We start from the raw sequence: 15,645 nt of genomic DNA, 5'->3' as shown, positions 1-15,645 counted from the left end.
AGTTGGACACAAGCATTCAAAAGAATAAAGAAGGTCAAATTTCAATAAGTTCGCCTGCATAGGTTCTAATGCGTTTTAGGTTCATTCTGGAATCTCACATGAAAGCCGAATCCCGAACTTAGTTTAATGCGATAGAAACTCTCACAATGATGAATTCAGCTGCACATAACAGAGTGTAAAGTGGTCATTCAAGTACAGTACAAAATGACAGTACAATGGAAAACCCCAAAAAGGTCATCACAATAAAATCTATTCTTTGGTTGTTCATAAAAGTCTTTGTTCGTGTCTGATACAACCACATTGCGGCGATAATACCTGCACATATGACAAGGGTGGGCCAATTTTTGTAATTTGCCATCAGGCGATTTGTAAAACAAAAGAGATGTAATGTACATAAAATCAAGTGAACACTTATAAATTCTTTTATAATCTGTACATTAAAAATAATTTTACTCAATTGTGTTATGGTCATATTTACAATAACTCCGTTAGCCAATTATTTATTGAGATAAATGAATACAAACAGATTAAATAAAAATTTTAAGTGACCGATTTTAGGGAAAATGCATGAAACAAATTTTGCAGGACTCATAAAAATGTGCTACATACTTGTTGGTTTTGATTGGCCATACTTTGCCCACCCCTGCACTAATTTGCATCGTGCCAGGTTGCCTTTTGTTTTATTTTCGGCAAGCAAACGAGTTGGCTCTCGAATACAAATGACAGGGGACGTGTTGTCTCTCTCTCTGTCCTTTTCTCTCTCCCACAGGTGTTCATTCCATCCCGTCTCCTGTCTGTCCATCTGATTCAGTACGATATCACGCAGTTCATTTCGTCAGCCAGCTGGTCCTCAAAGCGAGAAACGGACTGACGGGCCCCGCGGGCGATCAAGTCGGCAGCGGCGCTCTCCATCTCGTCCAGGCTCATGTGACAAGCTTCAGCAATTTCCCGCTTGGCAAAATTCACAAACTTGGGGTCCTTGGCATAGATACCCAGACCCTCGGATATCAGAATCTGAGGATGAACAAGGGTGTGCAGTATAGCATGTTTTCAATACGTATCCGATCTCGAACCACATATGAAAGCGACACAGGTCGGAAATAAAAAAAAAAAAAAAAATCGTAGTTGAGTCATTCAGACTGTCCCAAAAAAATCAGATGGCATTTTCCTGCAGTGGGAATTTTCCCTTACACTTATTGCAACGAGAGTCTGCAGTAAATGTATGTGTTGAAAAGAAATCACCACAAATTCCCACGATACAAGTATGCTAGAAAAATCTGCAATGCAGTGAAGCGGACGGCATGATTTCTACTCACCGACTCCACCAGACTGTCTGCGCTGCCTTTGTCCACAAAGCCCTGGTTGGGGGGTGGAACCCTCAAGCTGCCGTAGTTCCCGCTCTGGCCAGAGTACCACCCGGGACGGCTTCCTGCGGGGAGGCTGGCCGAGCCGTTGCTCCACAGCGGCTGACTGATCCCCGTGGTTTCATCTACCAGGATCATCGGGGTGTAGATCAGCTTGCCCCTGCGCCCCGACGGGGCGATATACGCGGGACCGGGAGTGTTGCCCGCCGCCATGTTATTGGCCCACGAGACGGACGACGACGACGACACGCTACTGGGCCGGGAGTCCAGGTTATGCTGCGCCTGGCATGACAGAGCGACCATGTTAAAACGAGGCGGTGAGAGAACACAGTGCGGCTCTTACCTGGAGACGAGACCTGATTGGGGATGTGTTGCCTCGGTAGTTTCCCGGGATGGGAATGTCGTCACCGCTGCTCTGCGGCCTCAGACACTGAAAGTTAAAGGTGGGCTTATGACCTAAAACAACAAGAGGGAGCAGGTTAGGCAATTTGATGATTACTACTTAAATAGCAAAAGCATGCCAGTCACATCTGAATTAACAAAACCGCTACAATAAATACATAAACAAAACATTAATTGGCCACCAGATAGCAGCATTGGATTTCTTTTGGAGCAGCTCATTGGAAAGGTGAGCATTATGAGCAGACTGTGATGATCAAAAAGTGTCACAAATGTGATGTGCTTCACCTTTGGGTATGGACGGAAGCAGCCTCCTCCTGACAAACTGTGCGCTGCTGCTGGTGCTTCCATTATAGTCGTTGGCCGTGTAGCCTCCGCTCACAGTGCTGCCGTTGCCATTGACGCTGGCGACGCTGCCGCCGTTCTCATAAGTCGAGTATCCGTTGTCGTTATATGCCTGTGCTGGGTAGGGCTCCCCAGCGAAACTACCTTCTCCGTTCACGGCGCTTCTGGGGTAACCGTTAGCCGAGCCGTTAGCGTCGCACGACATCTCGCCGACGCTGCTGGCTTGTTCGAGGCTCTGCCCGTTTAAGTCTGGCGCAGGTGGTAAAGGAGATACGGGCTCAGGATACTCGTACCTACAAGACAACAACAACAGAATATCAGAACGATTTTATGGACCTTAAGTGGTTTCCTCCCAATAGACGCTTTCCTTACCGGTCTTCAAATGTGAGATTTGCAGAATGTTCCTCGCTAGGAGGAACTTGCTCAGTCACTGTGGGCTGTGTCACCTCCGGATCTATGAACTCTGTTGAGTCTGGAGGGGGAGGCAGGTCGCTGATGGAATCCGCCCTGTTCAAGAGTGCAAACACAAGTTACTGAATTCAGAAGGTACCGTAATATAGGCTCGTTATGTTTTTCAACTTCTGCGGACGACGCCACAATGTAAAATTTAATTTAATTTTGAGAACTGTTGTGGTTCTGATTTATGTCAAGGCCACTCTTATCTGGTTCAATTTTGTCAAGACCAAAACATTTATGTACAATAAAATGGATAATGTTTCTTGAAATAAAGATTAATTTATTGCTTGAATAAATAAATAGGAAGAAGACCTTGAAAAAATAATTGCACATTCAATCGGAGTTGCATTGTTGAGCAAAGAAAAACAATTTTCAGACCCACTTATGATACCATGCCTATTTTTCTAATTAAAAATAAAACATTTCAAATTTCTGGAACAGATTAATTGCATTTCCATTCATTTCAATTTGAGATGAGTGTTTGAGTGACACACATGGTCACAGAACAAATTAAACTTGTACCTCAAGGCAGAATCTAATGAGAGTGAGAAAGCGGGGAACCCACCTGCTGAGCAGAGCTTCCGACCTCGCCGGCTGTTCTGTGACGACACTCTCCCCCGCGATTTCTAAGTTGCTCGGACTCATCACCTGCTGCGTGATTACTTCTGGGACAGCTTCCGCTTCCACGACGACGGCGGTCTGCCGCACCAGCGTTTCTATGGGCGGCATGGGCGTGGCAGCGGGCGTGGTGGTGACCGAGGTTCCGTGCTCGCTTTCGAATATTTCGTCTGCACCCTCCTCCTCTTCCAGGTCGCATGCCATTGCCAGGCGCATCTCTGGAGCCAGATCCTGCAGCGTCCGCAGACCTTGCTAAGGACACAGACGGAAAAAAATGACACCTGTGAAAGCACATACAAGATATCTGTATGGAAGGAACAGAAGTCAATATTGGGCAAGTTTATGGTTCGGCATTTGAAAAAATCGCCTAATTGCAGATTTTGCAGGAATACGCATTTCTTTTGTGCTCTGGCCAAAGCAGTATTATTTTTTCATCATCCCGTGGACGACGGTGGTGGTGCTAGGTTTAATTTATTGAGTTTTTTTTTTTTTATTTGTCTTTGAGATGCCCCGTTTTATTGGCTGTCCTTGCCATTCGTGACGGCATGAGAGAGGCAAATGGCAGAGGTTTCATAATTCATAATTATGGCTCATTAACTGGCTCATTTACTATTCATTTAACTCTGGAGCACCAACTTTCAGGTTAACATTCACATTCAGTCTGAATTGGCGGTTACACGCGTGAGACAAAGTAGGGTCTTTTGAAAAACATTTTTGGCATACTTCAATGTAAGTGTACCGAAACTGTCCGTCTGAAGGACTTGACCCCGATAGGGACTATTACACGGACGGGCACAAAAACATTTCCGCCTGGACTCTTTCTTGTCCTTCATCCTTCATCCACAAAATGGGCATCTGTCAGTGACGGACGGGTGGACCATTCTGTCCCTTGGACTGAATGCCCACCTCTGTTGCTGACAAACTTTATGCAAAGGTCAATAATCACCTGAAGAGAGGCGGCCTTGTCCTTCCTTTTCGACTTCCGTTCCCTCTCTTTTCTCTTACGGTATTTCTTGAAGTAGTCCTGAATCAAGAAGCTGGCATAAAACTTGCCACAAGTCACCTCGTCCCCTAAGAGAAAAATAAGAGTATGATGACAATTGGCATTACACATTGGCTTGACAAATCCATGACTCTACAGTAATACTGCAAAGTACCTCTAGGGGGAGGTATGATTTCATCTATTAGCTTGGGCTTGGTTCGCTTCCAGAGTTTCTTGATGATGAGTTTCAGCTCTTCATTCTGCTGATCAATGGGACCTGAGAGAGACGCAAGCAACAAATCCTCATTTCGATTTGCACAATGTTTTGCACCCTTCATTGTACGGTTCTATTATTGTTGAGTTTGAACCTTCAGTCTTGATCTTGAGGGACGTCCGCACCAGAGCAAACAGAGTCGCGTTGAAGGTGACCGTCCCATCGGGATGCAGTGGCACATTCATATTGACCAGCCTCTAAGAGGAAGGGCACACAAAGGAAGCCAAATATGAACGTACCCGTCAAATATCTCGCACGCTGCGGTGAAAGCAAGAACGAACTTTGCAAGCGACACGATGAGGACAAAGTTTTCCAAAACCAAGGGGAGGCTGAATTCTACGCAGCATCGTGATGACGTCAATGTGCTTAATGCGGCCGCTGCAACACATAACAAAATGACACATAAGCAAAACGACAGCACAGGAAGTCACGGCGAGAAGATAAGTCTTTACGTGGCCTCGGGATCGTAGTCGGACCAAATTCTCTTGAACTCATCTAGGTGGTGCGTTCCAAGTACAGTCCAGTCTCTTGTCAGGTACTCAAAGTTGTCCATGATGACAGCAATGAAGAGATTGATAATCTGGACAGAGAGAAAGGGAACGGATTGCAAAATGTAAAGTTAGCTCAACAGCTTGTTTGGATCCCAAGTAAGAGAAATTACTTGATCCTGCCGGGCCTCACTCACCAGGTATGCGCAAAGCATGAAGAAGCTAATGAAATAGATGTAAGATAAGTTGCTCCCACAGGAGAACTCTTCTCCGGGCTCGGTGTCCGACTCTGGGTCGCAACGTCTGCCGGGCAGCGCGGCCAACATGATCTCCTGCCACTGCTCTCCGGTGGCACACCTGCCCAAACAAACATGGAGTTCTTCACATCTCAAAAACCTGCTAGTCTGTTCCACTGCATCATAAAAAAAAGGCTAGTAGATCAAAAATCACACAACCAAATGAGGCCAGACCTGAATAACACCAGAACAGCCATGAAGAAGGTCTGGAAGTTGCAGTTTCTGTTGATATGCGTGTCGTCGTCCACGGCCACTTTCCCAAACGTCTGTCAAGTGTCAATCCATTGTTTGTGAAGGTAAAGGCTGTTGACTCAAAGTGCAACTCTTGGTCCAGAAGACTCACCTGCATGCCGATGACGGCGTAGATGAAGAAGATCATTGCGATGAGCAGACCGACATAAGGCAACGCCTGAGTGGGGAAATTTCAAAAGTACATTTGAAAGAGAGCACTTCCTATCATGACGAGATATTCCGCCGGATTTCTTCTGACCTGCAGGGACTTGACAAAAGTCCAGAGGAGGGTTCGAATGCCTTCTCCTTTACTGAGCAGTTTGACCAACCGCAACACTCGAAACAAGCGGAAGAATGTGATGGAAACTTTGCCGCTTTCGCCTTTTCCCTGCCGAGCGACAAAAGGAGACTGTCAAACAACGCCGGAACGAGAGAAGACGCACAAACAAGTTTGAGTTCTTCTTGCTTCTTACCTCACCATGACCTCCTCCTCCCTGAAGCCACATTTTAGAGACACAAGACAGATCGATCAATGAAGAGAAACCATGTGCAGTTATTTCTTTACTTACTAACTAACTTGGGTGAAGGCAGGAGTGTCAATTACCCATTTCTGTTATTTTGCTATTAAATAATAGGAAAGGTTTAAGCCGTCAGACTTACGCTTAACTCGGAGACTGCTATGTCCAACACGCTCCCCACCACAATTAAAGCGTCGAAGGAATTCCACGGATCAATAAAATAATGCTGCGGAGGAAGACGACGCACAGGTGTGAGTGAAAAATCCTTCAAATGCTTCACTGATGAATGGGTGAAAGCTCACATGAGCCCGCAGAGCCAGCAACTTGATGATCATCTCGATAGTGAACACCACCGTGAAGATCATGTTGAGGATGTCCATGATGGAGGTGAACATCTTGGACTGCTCGTAATGCTGATGGACAACACAAAACCTCCAGTTAGCGCAACGACGGCGGGCCCGATAGCTCAGAATGTCAGGACGGTAAAATTTGGAGCATTTTAGGAGTTTGTATGAGAAGATTTTAGTTGTGTGTAGTAATTCTGACTGGTAGGGATGTGCCGATCCAAACATGAGATTGCAAATCAGGCCGACGATCACGTGATGTTTTTTTTCCTGTACGGACTCTGACCCGGGTGCCAAAAAAAGTGTGATCGGGACATCCCTAGAGAATGCCGCTTCCAGACAAGTGTGTGTACCTGCACGGCCAGCGTGAGCGTGTTGCCCAGAATCAGCACAAACATGACGTACTCAAACTGACTGGAGTTGATAATCCTCCAGAATTTGAGCTGGGATGGATTTTTGGGAATGTAAATCTTGATGGGCTGAGCTTTCAGAGCATAGTACACACACTGGCGCTGCAAAAAGAGACACACAAAAGCATTAATATTTCAAGTAATGACCCGCAGTAAGAAATTATTTTCACGTACCTGGTTTTTGTTGAGTTCGCAGTTTTTAAATTCAGCCTCTCCTTGTTCCCGGAAGGTGATGATGACAAAGCCCACGAAAATGTTCATCATGAAGAAGGCGATGATGATGATGTAGATGATGAAAAAGATGGAGATCTCCACTCGGTAGTTGTAAATGGGTCCGTGATTGATGGCGTTGGCGTCCACGGCGCGGTAAAGAAGCCTTCACGCGGGAGGAGACGGCCCCACTTAGTAAAGCTGAGAAAGGCGCCAAAGTGAGCGTGGCGACTTACTGTGGCCAGCCTTCAAACGTGGACACGGTGAAGAGCGCCAGCATGCCCATCAGCACGTTGTCAAAGTTGAACTCGCTGTTTTCCCAGATCCTCTCTTTCACCATGGGATGGTTCATGTCTCCGTCTTTATAGACCACAAAGGTTCCCCTGCAAGCAGGTCAAACACTTTCCTTTCTCAAGTTTCCACTTGAGCTGCTGAGGACAAAAGAAGCTCAAACTAACTTGCACTCCTCAGGTGTGTGTTTGGCTTCGTCCGTGCAGCTGTAGAACCTCCCCTGAAAACATCAGACGGATAATAATGAAATGATTGTCTTAAGGTTCTGCGTGAAAATGCTGACAACCTTGAAGAGCTGCACTCCGATGCAGGCGAACATGAACTGGAGGAGCGTGGTGACAATCAAGATGTTGCCGATGGTGCGGATGGCCACAAACACGCACTGCACCACATTCTTGGAGTGGACAAGAACAACAAGAAAAAGACAAATAGCTTGTGATATGTGTTCCTTCAAATGTGTTCCATATCTGCCCAATTGCGAAGCAGACAATATCTGGATCACATTTTCCTCTTAATTTCAGAAAGATATTGATGTAATGGTATGAGCCGATACGAGTTTAATTAATTCCGTGATCACATTCGTAACTCAAAACACTCATGTCTCAAATCAAATGAATAAAATAGGATCCAGCGCTTGTACCTTAAGTGTGCACTTTCAAGTTATAGCAAAAAAAATCTAATCTGAAATACAAGTCATATCTTAAAAATTTACTTTGAGTCCCTTGGCTCTGTTGATGGCACGGAGAGGTCTGAGCACACGGAGCACCCTGAGAATCTTCACCACCGAAATAGCGCTGGAACTGTGGGCAAAGTCGGCTTTTGAGAATGATAATGTGATTTGTGGCAATTTAAAGCCGTGGGTTTTCCAGTAAAAAATAAAAACGTTTGTTTGATGAACGGACTGGACTCACTGAAGAAAGAAGGAGGTGAGCGACACGCTGACCACCAGCAAGTCGAGCAAGTTGAAGGCGTTTCTGCAGAAGGAGCCGGTGTGCAGGAAAGCGCCGTACACGGTCATCTAGACACGACAGCAATCAAATAATGTCTGTAATTGGTGAGTATTTTTAATGTGTTGAATGTATTGCTAGTTTTCTGAACATCGCTACATTTAGCAGCTAATAGAAGAAGCAGCTGATTGGACAAAAAAAAAAAAGAATTCGAAATGAGATTAGGTGACAATATCTGAAAAGTGCACCTACCTTGAGCACGATCTCCACCGTGAACACTGACGTGAAAACATAGTCGGCGTAACCCAGCACCTGAGGATGACAATTTGATCAATCGAGTTGCGCTTGAGATGCCAATGTGAGGAAACACGGAGCACGCTTACAATGTTCCTGAATGAGTGTGATTTGATGGGGTCCTCAGCGGCCAGAGAGATGCTGCTGAGGATGATGAAGACGAGGATGAAGTTGGTGAAGTAGGGGTGATGGATGAGGTTGTGGCAGGCGACTCGCAAGCTGGCAATTCAAAGGAGATGACGAAGAAAGGCAGTTAAAGTAGAGGTGAGACTCAATGAAAATGTTTAGGTGACTCCGAGTGCTTTGCTCACCAATTCTTCTTTCCAAGAATGAAGAAGGAGCTGCCATCAGGGATGGGCACAATCTTTTCTTTTGGACCAGAGAACTCTGGCTTTAACGGAGCAACTCCTACAAAGTAGGAAATATTACACCTTTACATACAGCGCTGGTATTGATTATCATTACATTGTGATGCTTGTTGACAGCACTATACAGTTAAAAAATATTTTTACACTGAAAGGACATTGCACAATAAATTAAGGCATATTTTAGAGGGTCAAATAAGGACTGATGAAGCAGAGAAGAACAAAATATAGAGTAACGGTTTGAACTTTGGCTTGAGATAGTTGGGCTTTAAGTGAGGCTACAATTTAGTGCCATCTAGTGGAGAACTAGTAGAATGCAATGACCTAAATTAGAAGTGCTTGCATTTTGAAGATCATGTACGATGGTGCCTCAGAGGGACTACCGCCAATTTCTTCAGCTGAATTGCAAGCAAAATGTCATCACAAGCGAATTCTAGAATATTCCCTCAAGTGACGAAATTGGTTAAACATGCTGTAGTCATTACGTGTTGATATAAAATCACAGTGAATCATGTCAGCCTTCAGTAATTATCGATAATATAATTATCGATTAGACCTATGATTATATGAAAGAAAATATGTTGATGTGTTTTGTTGCATATTAGTTACTGAAATTGTGTCTTTTAAAATAAATGCACATTACCCTCCAAGCCCTCGATGGCCCTCAGCTCCTCATTCTCCTGCCAGTCATCATCCTCGTTCTGCACACCAAAATCAAAATAGGCACAAATCATTCCTTCTTACCTTCCTTCAAAAATCAAGTATTATTGGTTGTGATCAAACACTTTACCCCCCCATCTTCATCCTCTTTCTCATCCTCGTCATCCCAGTCTTCATCGTCATCTTTTTTCTCCCTGAAAATGCCAAAATGCGGTTTGTCTGAATGTATTTCATCTTTCATATTGCAGGCTCTCAGAACAAGCCTCAAACCCACTCGGCTTTTGTCTGCTCGCCTCCTCCGGCCAAGTTGTCGACAGCGATAGCCAAGAAAACATTGAGCAGGATGTCTGAACACGCCATGCGTTAAGTCGATTTGTTCTTACACGGTCGTCATTTGATTTGGCGTTGAGTACTCGACGACAAAGGATACAGTTACCGCAGACAAACAGGATGACAAAGTAAATGCACACCACCATATTGGGAAAGATCGGTCCTCCGTAGGCCATGATGCCATCATACATCACAGCATTCCAATCCTCTCCGGTGAGAATCTGGAAAGAGAAAAACGGACTAACCATCAATCATAGAAGACGGGAACAACGTACAACTGCGTGAAATCACCTGAAAGCAAGTGAGCAGCGCCTGAGGGAAGGAGTCGAATGTGCTCCTCTTCATTTGAGTCTCGTCAAAGTTAAATTTGCCTCCAAATAGCTGCATGCCGAGCAGGGCAAAGATGATGAGGAAGAGGAAGAGCAGCAGCAGGAGGGAGCAGATGGCTTTCATGGAGTTGAGGAGAGAGTTGACCAAGTCCGACAAGGCCGCCCAATGCCTGAAAAGAGGCAACAGCAAATGTATTAAATGGTAAAAATAGAGTTGTTATTCAAAATAATGCTTGGCGTGCGTGTTTCAAAAAATATTACCCGCCTGTGCTATGGAATGAAAATTGATAAATTCATTGAAATGCATTGCGGGAATTCTTAAGGTGTGGGATTGAGCCTTGTGGTACACAGAATGAATGAAATATTCCAACTGTGCATAAGGTTACAGCGACTTAAACTTTCTTTTAAATACTAGTTAATAGGATTTAGAGGTGTGAGCGGTTCTGTCAGTCTCTACCGCGTCATCTTGAAAATCCTCAGCAGTCGGATGCAGCGGAGCACAGAGATGCCGATGGGTGGGATGAAGTCCCATTCCACGAGCAGCGTCTCCAGGATGCCGCCGCACACCACGAAGCAGTCGAAGCGATTAAAGAGGGCCATGAAATAGATCTGCAGGCCGAAGGCGTACATTTTCATCAGCATCTCCAGCGTGAAGAGCAGCAGCAGGATCTTATTGGCTCGCTCTGAGGAGACACACAACAAATGCTTTCTGTCACTGGGGGCCCCCACTAGCCTAAACACGACATTCAGATTAAGATTTTGTTTGTGGAATCCAAATTAAGCATCAAAATGCGGCCATCGGATGATCCGGAATTTGGACACAGGGACAGTTTCCACTTGTTGTCCAAGTTTGGTCATGTGACGTTCACATGCTGAGCTCAACAGAACTAAGTATTGACATGAACACTAACGTCCGCAGTGTCTTAGCAAAGGTTCGACGGACAGGCTTCCTACCTTGCATCTCTGTCAGCCACTTTGGCTGCCCGTAATGCTCGGAGGCGCTGGCCACCGTGTTGAGAAACACCAGGAGAAGAACCAACCAGTAGAAGTTGGTTGTCTTGACGGCCACGCGGCAGTTCTTCCTGAACGTGTGGTTCAACTGGCACAATTGGTCGCTAAGGAAAGAGCAAGTGATGTGTTTTTTAAACACAATCTTGAATATTGCGTGTCTGTGTGATTGTGGTATAGGATAGATGAAAATAAATAAACAAGTCAATTTGAAGATCTTACCAAAAGCTGTTGGCCATCATCTTGGCCCTGGAAAACAAGAAGACAATTTGTGGTGAACAAGGTAAAACAAATATCTGAAATAAAAAAAATATAAGTTGCTTACATTTTCTTTTACTAAGCTCTCAAATGATTCACTCTAACGACACACAAACCGGTTTTGTCATATCGTCTTACATGAGAGAAGCACAGAACCCGCTGTCATCATCGAGGTATGCTATGTCATCATCCGAGTCCGATTCTGTCGGAAGGTAGACACCATGAGAAAGAATAAGACGGACGTGATGACCCGACGTCGCAGCCGATGAACGTACCTCCATCTTCACTTTGTTTGTACCAGCCAAACTTCTTCATCATCTTCTTCTTGGCAATCGCCGCTCCTTTTGGGGACAAATTTTAATTTGTTGATAACTGTGGATGTAGTTAGTAGATGGCCAAAATGTGCGGAAAGATAAATAAAAGAAAAATAAAACAGGAATGAGATATGTGTGCTGCCAGGACTGACGTTTATTTCCTTCCTCATCCACATCTTCAGCTTCTATGAGCCAGTCCATGTAGCCGATCATGTCCTCCTCCATCTGCTTGCTCTCTTGGGCCTTCTGCAGCTCACCACGAGCCACGGCCTTTTCCCTTTCCTTGGAAAACTCTCTGTGAAGCCACAAAAAAAAACAAAAAAAAAAACGTCAATTCTGACCTCCGATTTGACGGTCACACGATGATCACCGAGTCGTCTACCTACCCGCTCAACACACCCAAAACGAGATTGATGATGAAAAAGGAACCAAAGATGACCAAAGAAACAAAATACACCCATGGGATCTCAAAACCGATGGCGTCGTTCATCTTTGCGGAGAGACGGAAAATAGAAAAAGTTGGTATATTTTAGTGGAGAAATGAAGCAGGCACGGATTAGTTACCCAGTAGAGCACATCTGTCCAGCCTTCCATGGTGATGCACTGGAAGACGGTTAGCATGGCGAAGAAAATGTTGTCGAAATTTGTGATGCCGCCGTTCGGACCCTCCCACTTGCCTCTGCACTCACTCCCGTTGGTCACGCAGAAGCGACCGCTCCCTGCAAAGGCGCAAGGTGACGGGTCGTCCTCCACCATCATACCTGGAAGTAAAAACAGAGAGGAGTTGGTTTGCGTAATTAAAATTGTCCTCATTTAAATGAATTAGTATACCAAAATAAAAATACCCTTGAAATCAGTTTTTTTATATGGACACTTGCACTCTATACTTTTACTATTGTGATATTATCTGTCTATCATGTTGCCACTGGCGGAGTTAGAGGGGGGGGGGCAATAGGAGCACTATATTTGGAGTTTGCAGAAACCTGTGCTGGTGAAGTAGCACGTCTTGTGCATCCTGCCAATGAAGAGCTCCAAGCCGATGATGGCGTAGATGATGATGACAAACATGACCAGCATACCAATGTGGAGGAGCGGGACCATGGCTTTCATGATAGAATTCAACACAATTTGCAGGCCTGGCGAGAGAATAAACACATATTTTGGCTGAGAACGCAACAGAGGAGGAAGCGCGGGAAGATAGCCGCCAACAAACGCACTTGGCACTCCGGACACGAGTCGGAGTGGTCTCAACACCCTGAAGGCTCTCAGAGCCTTCACGTCCAGGCCCCCGGGTTTTCCCGCAGCATGATGGGCCTCTCCTGGCTTGTGGTCAGTCATGCCCTCCGCTATGACGCTGAACAGCCTGCACCGACATGCAATATTAATGAGCCGACCTTTTCAGCACCACTGAGCGGTTTTATATATTTTGACTGACAGGCATTGAAACAAAATCAAAACATAACTTATAATTAGTGCTGCAGCTATGGAATAGTTTTCAAATTGTTTACTCGATTCTCTCAATTAAAAAAAAAAAAAATCAATTACGCACTATCACAACAGAGGGACTGATTTGTTTGGGTGGTCCAACAACATCAGTTTTTAATATAATCTTTCCCTGTAACCGATGAATCATTTTGAGACCTGCAATTTTTCATTTTTTTAAATACCCGACAATGACGATGACGAAATCAAGCAAGTTCCATCCGCTGCGTATGTAGGCGCTGGGGTGCATGACTAAGCCGTAGGCGAGAATTTTAGTGAAAGTCTCGATGGTGAAAATGACCAGGAAGACGTACTCCACTTGTTCCTGAAAGCATATGAAAGCATTTAAGTGCATGAGAGGCCATGAAACGCCATGCAAACAGGAATCAAAATATTCTGAAACAAAAACTGTCAACTTGCTCCGCCCATCCATGAAATACACTGCTTGGCGTTTTAACCTCTTAACCCACTTACACCAGCCACTCAATCCTTTTTGTGAAACCCGCTGCTTAAGTCGGCATCAAATTGTTACTACCACTTGGCTTGCGCCTCAGTCTGACAGATCAAATGAAACAGGAGATAAATGAACAATGGAATTCACACGTGCACATACAAAACAAAGATGCAAAATTGGTCCAAATTAACTGTTGGAGCGTCGGGATGTTCAACAGTCATCTTAGCCTAAATCCAATAAAGAGCTCTACTCGTCTCTCTCTTGGTGACCTTGTTTAACAAGTATCACATTCATGCTTGAGCTTTTATTGCTTGCAAGAAAATCATCAGGTAATGTGCTTATTGACTGATTTAGTACTTAAAAACTTTAGTATGATTAAAAAAGACAGAAGATCAGGGAGCATAGAATGAAGCCGGCAAGGCAGATGGTTGGTATTTAACTAAGTCAGCACTAACAGTCGCCGGGACACTCAGCCGAGGTTTTTTTTTTTTTTTTACCCCTCTCTAATGCAATTACTGTGGAACACACCATTCCCTTCTCAACAATTGTTCACACTCTCACATTATTCTCATTACAGCACCCCCGCCTTTTTTTTCTTAGTATGGCCCTAATAGTCCTTTGAACGTCTACTTTTGCCAATTACAATTAGCTTCTTTTTGCTGGTTACCATTTGATCAAATATAATAAACCCAGGCTGAAATCATTGAAAACAGCAAGTGTGATCCGCACCAATTTGTGATTTGTCGCATTGGAGTCATCATCGGGGTAGGGCTTGGTGACCCCCATGGCCACACAGTTGGCAAAGATGGCAAGCAGAATGAAGATATCGAATGGTGTGGAAAATGGTGGTCAAGGCCTCAACAACGTCAACTTTTAGAACAGTTGTGTCACATCGTGTGTGGGATGGCAGTACACAGGAAGGATATTTCCACTCTACCAGGGCCAGCGCCGCCATGCGTATGGGGTTGCTGAGGGTGAGGCAGCAGAGGGCTCGGGGGGCTCTGAGGGCAGACTTGTTGGCCTGCATGGCCTTCTTGGCCCCCCCGCCTCGCTTTTTGGCCGAGCCCGTCGAGCCCAGGGTGTCGGATTTCCCTCCATCGCCACCTGGAGGGGCTTCTACCAAAACAAGAAGCAAGTAAAAGCACGAAATGTGTTTCAAAGGAATACGGCACACACAGAGGATATCGAAATGCTCCACACGCTGTTCAAATATGAAATTCAAGAATTCAACCAAGACAAATTGTTTCAAAACTTTTTCCACCAGCAACTTGATCACTCAATTATACTGTACAACCTTTTTGTTTTTAAATTACTAAGAATAGAATTTAAACAATGTGGTTGCATAAGTGTGCACACCCTTAATACCTGGGGATGTGATTGTCCTCAGAATGAATCAATCACTGAGGCCCCAGTTCCAACTGAACAAAATATTTTGGGAGGCTTCAAGTGTGCCTTTGCAAACTGTCTTCCAAGACATACTGTATGCAGAAGATGGAAGATTGTTGTACATTTACGAACAGCCATTACTTGCCAGAACTTCCTGCAATGTCTTCAATGCTGCTGTCAGCCTATTGGCGTTATCTCTGATGAGAGTTGTCCTTGTATTTTCATTGATTAAGGAGCGGCATCCATTTCTTGGCAGACATGACATAGGCCGTTTAAATGCTGCTTAAAGTTTCTACCATGCTAATTAGATTTGAAAACATGGCTAATGCTGACGTCTGTAAGCCAGACGTTGAGCTGCATGCGCAATAATTGCCCTAGAATTTGATTGGCATATATATTTTTTTGTTATGGCTAGTTTAGAAACTGAGTTAAGGAAAGATTGTGGTATGCTTTTTTGCGAGCCACAAAAAAGAGGAAGTCGAGTCCTGAATGCACTCGGCGGGCCTCAGTCTTGACACCTGTGAATTAGCTTGTACAGGGCTATATGCAACACACTGCAATAATCATCAACATAATTAATTACATATTGAAC

General features: G+C 44.7%; 1 protein-coding gene across 2 annotated transcripts; it reads right to left on the bottom strand.

Annotated features, from left to right (window-relative positions):
- Positions 1-99: 99 nt before the first annotated feature.
- Positions 100-14,590, bottom strand: cacna1fa (calcium channel, voltage-dependent, L type, alpha 1F subunit a). 2 transcript variants are annotated; one of them, XM_068649691.1, is made up of 45 exons: positions 14,397-14,590; positions 13,399-13,538; positions 12,949-13,094; positions 12,715-12,867; positions 12,296-12,492; positions 12,118-12,221; positions 11,884-12,026; positions 11,693-11,758; positions 11,556-11,619; positions 11,382-11,408; positions 11,106-11,266; positions 10,609-10,834; positions 10,114-10,321; positions 9,923-10,043; positions 9,767-9,839; positions 9,623-9,686; positions 9,476-9,533; positions 8,779-8,875; positions 8,557-8,686; positions 8,426-8,485; positions 8,138-8,244; positions 7,939-8,026; positions 7,513-7,620; positions 7,394-7,446; positions 7,172-7,318; positions 6,900-7,101; positions 6,669-6,827; positions 6,274-6,384; positions 6,114-6,197; positions 5,927-5,947; positions 5,713-5,841; positions 5,566-5,631; positions 5,397-5,488; positions 5,124-5,283; positions 4,891-5,018; positions 4,720-4,816; positions 4,533-4,635; positions 4,340-4,441; positions 4,129-4,253; positions 3,130-3,434; positions 2,481-2,615; positions 2,052-2,401; positions 1,708-1,820; positions 1,317-1,646; positions 100-1,014 (listed from the first exon to the last, which is right to left on the bottom strand). In XM_068649691.1, exons 1-45 carry the CDS (start codon positions 14,451-14,453, stop codon positions 808-810), a joined length of 5,817 nt encoding a protein of 1,938 aa, XP_068505792.1. In that variant the 5' UTR covers positions 14,454-14,590; the 3' UTR covers positions 100-807. The 2 variants fall into 2 exon arrangements, with proteins under 2 accessions (XP_068505792.1, XP_049608898.1); XM_049752941.2 differs by having other exon boundaries at positions 13,399-14,414.
- Between the last annotated feature and the right edge of the window lie 1,055 nt (positions 14,591-15,645).

This window comes from Syngnathus scovelli, chromosome 2 (assembly GCF_024217435.2).
Source record: "Syngnathus scovelli strain Florida chromosome 2, RoL_Ssco_1.2, whole genome shotgun sequence".
In the NCBI taxonomy this organism is placed as follows: domain Eukaryota; kingdom Metazoa; phylum Chordata; class Actinopteri; order Syngnathiformes; family Syngnathidae; genus Syngnathus; species Syngnathus scovelli.
The sequence above is the reverse complement of the archived record's forward strand: the minus strand, read 5'-3'. Positions and strand labels throughout refer to the sequence as shown.